Source organism: Semicossyphus pulcher, unplaced genomic scaffold, assembly GCF_022749685.1.
Source record: "Semicossyphus pulcher isolate SPU_LCO1_2020_fin unplaced genomic scaffold, fSemPul1.0.p SCAF_1, whole genome shotgun sequence".
Taxonomy (NCBI): Eukaryota; Metazoa; Chordata; class Actinopteri; order Labriformes; family Labridae; genus Semicossyphus; species Semicossyphus pulcher.
This window is the reverse complement of record NW_027211603.1, coordinates 22,826,705-22,834,332: the sequence shown is the minus strand read 5'-3', so window position 1 is coordinate 22,834,332 and position 7,628 is coordinate 22,826,705. Positions and strand designations below refer to the sequence as shown.

Here is a 7,628-nt window from a genome sequence, read left to right as displayed (position 1 = left end):
TCATGGGTAATCCTGGATGAGGGATTATTGCCTCACTGAGCAACCAAAATGTTTTGATTGAGAAGGGACGGAGGACGGGAAACGACAAGGAAAGAGAGACAGAAGGGGGAGATATCCAAAGAGATGCAAGGGGAGGAGGTTGATAGAAGAGTGTGATACAAGAGGAGAGGGACACGATGCTCCAGAAGTGGGTCATTAGACAGCGTGTAAACAGCATGTCCTTTTATGAAGTGCTCTCACTCGCCTTTTCTTCTACTTCTCTCGCAGATTCACTCCCGGTGACACCTAATCAGTGTTGTGGCAGGACGAATGGCTTCCAGCCGTCCTTACAGTCCTGTCAAAAACAACACAACACTTCTGTAAAAATCCCTCCGTCTCTCTCGCTCTCATACACGGCTCATACCATCCTGTCACAACAACATTTCTCTGGTAATTACCAGGGTGGCCGCCCTCCTGCCGGCCGTGGATGGATGGGCTGAGCCACCATGGGTTCGGCCCTCCAGCCATAACTCTACCTAGGACGTCTGTCTACTCTTCTTCACCACTGCGATGGCCCGAACGCAGCAAATTGGCTTGAGAGAAAGACAGAGACGGAAAAAGACACTTAAAAAAGCACTGCCTCAGAAAGAAGCAGGACATGAAAGAGCGTGGAGATAGATGCACACGCACTCATTCACTTTTTCTGTTTGTCGTTTCCCTGTCTCTAAGGAGAAATTTATAATACAGACAGTGTTTTCTTCTGACCATTGGCCAGATGGATATATTTCCTCGCACAGATGCAGAAGTGCACACACAAACACACACACGCCCTGCTGAGATGATCATTTTGACAGGTGAATATGGCTGAAGAAGAGTGGAGGAGTGACAAGGAGGGAAAATAAGGAAGGAGGGGTGGGGAGAAATAAACTGATAACTGTATGATGAAGGGTGATAACGTCAGGAAAGCAGGGAAATGGATGGAAGGATGGAAGGAAGAAGTGAGGCAGCTGGCAGATCAATACTCAGATCCACAATCTGCATCCAGAGAGCAGGGATTTTTAAAACGTCTTCTCTCTGATTTTTTTCCTTCCATATTATTTACTCGATTTCTGCTTCAGTAAAGTAGATAAGGTAGAGGAAGAGGCAGAACAAATAAACAAGATGGTAGGCTTCTGTGGTGCATTTCAGTCCATCTGAACTAGTACAGAGACAAAAGTCTTCCTTTAGTTTTAAAGTTTATAATTACTATAAAGATGGTAATTTTATAATATCAGTTAATTATCAATAAATAATAAAGCTACCTGGATTGATCAAAACAAAATGCTATCTTTTGGTCATGTTTTAAAATTAGGATAAAACACACAAGTAACACACATGTAAAAAGACAGCCAGAGAGCTCTCCAGTGTGACTGGTTACATGAGCTAACAGGTGTCTTAACCCACAAAGATAATTTGACATAATGGACCCTTACATCAGCAAGTAGGCGATATTTTTTTCAAACGATGAATATAGTGAAGTAGCCGAAGCATTATTTATTTGGTCAAAACTCCTACTTTCCAGGCAGCCTGAACGCATCTCCACCACCTTGGAGACGTGTTGTCAGGACAACAGGTAAACCCTCGCCTGAGGAGACATGGCGGAGCTTCTCAAAATAGAGAGTGAAGTTGAACAGTTCAAAAAGGAACTATTCTACACACACAGGTTTGTTTCATCACATATATGACTATATTCAGTAACGTAAGGTCATTGAGGCTGCTAAGTGGTTTGGCAGTCAAAACCAAACCACTGACGTTACACCAATTAAGCTAGCTCACTGCCCGAAATATCAGCTAAGCTAGCGGTAGCATCAGGCTTTACTCAGTTGACTTAACTAGCTTGATTGCATTAGAGCTACATATTTGTACTAATAATAGACACACTTTTTAATATAGAGTTTTTCTAACTATACAGATAATTATTCTTTGTGACGTAATGACATATTTATGGACGTCAAGATGCAACATACCAGTGAGATGTAGTTGAAGACACAGGACCCTGCTATTTCCATGTGTTTCTGTTTCGTAGCCAAGCCGAGGAGAACAGGCTGAAGGAGAACCGGGCCGCAATCCGGATTCAGAGCTGGTTCAGAGCCTGCAAGGTGCGGGCTTACCTCAGGTAAAATGTGTTGTGAGTGTGTGTTCATATTAACAACGTTAACCAGAAATAAATGTTTTTGGCACTCCTTTTAAATGCCATAGGCAAAAAAAAAAGAATACAAGTCTAAATATTTTATGTACCAATTTTAGAGTCGGGCAGGTCTCTTAAGAGTTAATTTCAAGGGAAACCCTGATACTAGCTCACTCTCATAATTATCCCTCTTCTAGAGCTTTGCAAATGGCCTTGAGGAATAAATGTCGCTTGCACCCTGTGCTCCTTTCACACACACAGAAATGAATGTCTCTATCTCCATGCTTTTTTCCTGTACTGTGACCCCAGCACCATTCTGCAGGGTCAGCAGACAAACTTCCAGACAGTAGGTTAATTCAGATTACTTTAGTTAATTGATCAATGCGTTAAGTGGATAATTAGCAACAATTTTAGCTGCCTAAGTGCAACTCCGGGGTTGTGCTTTCCCCACTATAAGCATTGATTTTCTGGGCATATGAATGGCCTTTTGGAAATTGATGGCCTCGTTGGAGGCAGAGAATCGCAGTGGACTTGCATTTAGAGTATGTTGGAAGATGAATACAAATGTGTGCCGCCTACTAAAGGGGGTGAAAGGCTCATCAGACATGATCGAAAAGCCTGGAGGAGCAGAAATGTTCTGTGTGTGTCTTTATGAGAGTGTGTGTTTGCAATGTTTCCCTGACCTTTTAATTGAAGTCCTTTACAACCTAAGATTTGTATGCAGACAACAAAACCACTCTTTCCATTATTTGTTTAAAAAAAAGAGAGATCACAGTTTATTAAAGCTGTATTGACTTTGAGGGGAATTTGTGATTTAATTATTTAAATTGCATTACCAAGAGAGATGTGCTTCTGTTTTTTTTATTTGCAGTTGACTTAAATGTCTAGAATGTTTCACTATAAAAATACACAATTTAATTTCCCCAAATGTGTATGTGAATAACTTTTTTCAGTGTTTTGAACAACTAAAGCATACACATGCAGTCCTCTCCCTTAAATGACATTTCTTTTTTTAACAGCCATCTGCACAAGAAGGCAGTCATTATACAGAAGATATGGCGGAGCTTCACAGCAAGGGCACGTTTCAGACAAATGGTGAAGGTAAGCCAGCGCCTGAAACGGCTATAGATATATTGATTATGTTATGATAGCATGCATTAGAATTCAATTGCTATATTCCTGAGTCCTGTTTCTGACCTTAAGAGATATAATTCACTCATTACACATTGGGAAATTAGCACTTAAGAAATATGATGCAATATGATAAGGATTTCCATCTATATCACAACTCCTGGGACGTATATAGAAAGAGCGTATGACTGAATAGAGTGTAGGAGTTTGTGTGTACGGTGTGTGTGCATGTGTGTGCTTTAGTAAAACAAGGCCCCATTTTCAGCATATTGCCTCCAACTGCTTCTTAATTGAACAGATTGTTGATACCGGATCCAATACCCAGCGCTCTCACGTATAATTTTCCCCTGGATTGAGTTTTGTAAACGTATCACAACAAGCTATTTATCATGCCTGTAAATTGACTGTTTGCTAAAGCATAACTGCCAGCCGCCGTTTGGGAGGCGTTCAAGAAATGGAAAAGGGGGGCGCGTGGCAGGGGGGTGGGGTGGAGGGGTGTTGAAATAAACGATGAAGGATGTGTCACAACACACATATGGGCTAAAAAGAGGCTGTTTGGTCTCATTTGGAAACAGATGAGCGCTAATTTGAATCACTCAAAATTGCCACTGTGCACTATTTTGAATTAGCCCAGAGAGATTCTTTTCTTCCCCTCCTTTCTCTCTCTCTCTCTCTCTCTCTCTCTCTCTGACTGTCTTTTCCACTCTCACTCTTGTAGACCTTATCATGTGTGATGTGACGTGCACGAAGCCTCATCTCCAAACATCAAGCTGAATTTACAACCTCCTTTCAAGTCTTTGTCTTCCTTCCCCTTCCTCTCCTCCCTCTCTTCCCTGTCGTTATTAAAAAAGACGTGTTGAGATATGAATCCCTTTTATGGCCGACTCTCCAGTTTGCTCCTGAAATGTGCCCCCAGTGGTCGGCCCGACACGTTGGGTGTGTGACGGCTCGTCGAGTGCGCCGCTGAATATTCTCTGGCCTTTTGTTTGTCACTGCTGGCAGTGCTGTCATTGATTATGAAATCCAGAGGAGAGCGTTTGGCCGTCATACATCTCCATTAGCTCGCTGCTTGACTACCATAGATTTTCTTGGCCCTTGTCTGCGTTGGTGTATTAAGAGAGTCCCGTCCTCCCCTTGATACAAAGTCCCGCTAACCACCCTCGCTCCCTCTCTCTGCCTCTCTCTCCCTCCATCCCCCTGACTTTTTCTCTTCTTCCTCCCGCCCCTCCTGCTTTCCCTATCTCCCTCTCTCTCTCCCTCCCCTCTACAGTGGCCCTATCTGCGCTGCCTCTGTGCAATGTATTATGTATAAAGAGCTCTTTATCTTTGACGCCTGCTGTGGACAGATCAGAGGGCCGGGAGACAAGATGTAACGCCATCTTTTCCTTTGTGTTCACAGGAGGCATATTTTATCATGAAGATGAATTTCTACGAGGAGATGGCGGTCAGGGTAAATATCTCCACAGTGTCTTGTTTTAGCAAATGGAGTGTCGTGGTGGGGGGACACTCTGTTTCTCTGTGTGTGCTGTGAATGGGAGGCCCCATGAAAAGCAGCCTGTAAGCACTTCATCACAGCAGTTCATTGCAGAAACTGTCCATCATAGCAACTCTTTTTTACATACTTTTTAACATTTGGCATCATGTTAACACTCCTCTACAATTACAGTATAAATACACAATCATTGAGGCCTGTTAGACCAAGGTATAATGCATGTACTTTGCCTGCTATTTTACTATCTTAAAGTGACTTACCAAAATTACGTCTCGACACCTTAGTGTGCCATGTGCACTACAAAAACATGCCCCCTTTCAATATAACCTTAAACCTTATATTATTCATTGATGCACATTGCTTTGTAAAAGCCCCTCTGAATATAAGTATCGTTTAAAAGGTATCCCAATAATTAAAAAAAACTGGCTTATATCCAATTTTTAGCATCATCTAATTTATTTTTGTATTTGTCCTAGCTGCTCCAGCCCCTCAAATATTCCCTTCACTCCCTCAGCAGCTGCTTCTGTTCGACCTATAAATCATACCACTGTGGCTTTGACTGATGCTTTGGCACTTTTACACAAGGATATTGCACAGAAACCTTATATTTTTATAATTCCATAAAGCCTACTCTTTTGGCTAACCGTTTCATTCTGCCCGAACCATTAAAGGGTTTTATAGGCCCACAAAAAAATCCACTAGTGTTTATTGAAGAGGCTGTGTCGCTGTCCAGGTCGAGAGAGAGGGTTGCAGTATTTTCATATTGGTGGAAAAGCCTGGAAATTGAGGGCTTCAAGTTTTACACTTAATAGAAACCCAAACAAATCAAGCTGGCCACCCTGTCGTTTCAATAAATGTCACGTAATAGGAGAGACATAGATGTAGGAGTAGTGTTTGACCCAGCTGTTTTAGGTCATGGAGGGGAAAGGTTAGGGGTGAAAGTCCCCATATAGAGCAGAGCAGGCTTCTGAAGTTATAGAAAAGAGGCCTTTTATTACACATATAAAAACACACAGTTTCCTAAAGGAAGCAATAGGAATTTTAATAGAAGAATGTATGTGAATGGGGCTACAAAGGGGCTAGCTATTGCAGAGGTAGTGGGTTTGAGCCACACAAGGGCCTAAGGAGGCTTTTCTATGCAAGTTGTGCATTTTGTACTGTTTGTCCCGGTTTTCCCTGAGTGCTCCAATTTTGTCCCACCGCAAAAGTCATACATGGCGTTATGAAGATAAAACCTGACCTTACTCGTGAGCGCTGCACAGTGAAATACCCCCCTTATCCTAAACACGTATTATGGGAATAATGCAGATTACTTTATCCAAAGAAATAAGTGTATGGTAATTATTCATAAGGTTAAAAAAATGAGTATTTAGGTGTTTACATTTCCTGTTTTATGATGCCACCTGTTGAAAGAAAATAAGTACAGTATCTATACTGTTTATGATGATTTCTTAGTGTTACTTACAGTGTATTACTTCATGTGTATGTTACTGAAATAAAGAGTCCCTGTGCAAATCGTATGAGTGAAGGACATCTGTACTCAGAGGCCGTCTTTTCCCAAAGAAATATTTAATGTGTAAATAAAGAGAAAGAGAAGAAGGGAGACATAAAGGGAGAAACAATCATCTCACAATCCCCTTGTGACACTTCCTTTGAATCAATTTTGATTCTTTTCTCTCCCCTCCTGTTGTCTTTATCACGGCGTGGTAGCTAACAGAGGATAATGTATTAGGGCCGTAATAGAAACCAGTGTTTACATGCCGCACCTCGGATTTGTATTAGATTCAACAGCATCGATTTCACTAGTCAACAAAGGTCAGCAAGAACTCGGGAGGCGGCAATTACTTTATTTAAAATTATCTATTGACTGGCAGATCAATGCTAATTCTCATTTTGCTCTTTGTTGTTTTTCCCCATCCTCCACTTCTCCTCTTCTCTCCTCTTCCTTCTTCTCGTAGTGTGATTATTCTTTTACCTGCCATCGTTTTAATCTCCTAATTAGTCTGAAGGACAACCGCCCCCGTGTTTTAAAATGGTCCAATGGCGTGTGTGGGTGTGTGTGTGTGCTACATAATCTGCAGCCTCCACAATCAATGTGGACTGATACAGTTAAACGTACGGAGCTGTGACAGCTGTGAATCCCCCCCCTTGGATTGAAAAGAATTCATTCATGCTTATTTGTTGCGTAAATACCAATATCTTTTTTATTATTATTATTTTCATTTAATGTATCCCTTTGTTAAATGTTGTACATTGTTACAGCAAAAGAAATCTAAAAAAGTAAGTCCTGTATAAACAGTAACCCCGCCATGACGTGCTCTAATGCTTCACCTTACTGTCTGTGAAGGGCAGACCGTCTTATCATTATTAGATACTGAAATAGTTTTTATTTTAGACATTTTTTTTCTTTCAATAAAGCTTTAAAGGTGCCTTCTCACACTTTTTAAATAACCTGTGTTTGCTTTATTCCCTCACAGATCCAGCGGAGATGGAGAGGATTCTTTGTGAGGAAATATGTTCATAATTTCTACGCACGCAAGCGCTATCTGGAAGGAGTTGCTGCTAACAATGAAATTGTCAGGTAAAAAAAATATAGGTGCTGCAAAAGGGTGCTTTATAAGCTATGACATCATCACAATTGAATGAATGTTCCTTTTCTTTTACATGGGATAAAGACAAGATGACTTGATTTGATTAATTTCATAGTCTGAAGTAAGTTGGTTAAAAGGTGAACTATAACTTAGAAATACATCTGTGTGTGTCAAGCTTGTGTGCTTGTGTGCATGTGTGCGTGAGAGAGATAGAGAGAGCGAGAGAAAGAGAGACATGTTGGTAAGATTCGTTATCTACCTTCATAGT

The 7,628-nt window shown here is 41.2% G+C and overlaps 1 protein-coding gene across 1 annotated transcript in view; it reads left to right on the top strand.

Annotated features, from left to right (window-relative positions):
- Positions 1 to 1,613: 1,613 nt before the first annotated feature.
- spata17 (spermatogenesis associated 17) overlaps positions 1,614 to 7,628 on the top strand; it is a 35,977-nt gene continuing 29,962 nt past the window's right edge. Inside the window, exons 1-5 of the mRNA XM_069664411.1 lie at positions 1,614 to 1,681; positions 2,045 to 2,134; positions 3,166 to 3,247; positions 4,677 to 4,727; positions 7,247 to 7,350. Coding sequence (XP_069520512.1) covers positions 1,614 to 1,681; positions 2,045 to 2,134; positions 3,166 to 3,247; positions 4,677 to 4,727; positions 7,247 to 7,350 — 395 coding nt within the window. The remainder of the gene's footprint in view (positions 1,682 to 2,044; positions 2,135 to 3,165; positions 3,248 to 4,676; positions 4,728 to 7,246; positions 7,351 to 7,628) is intronic.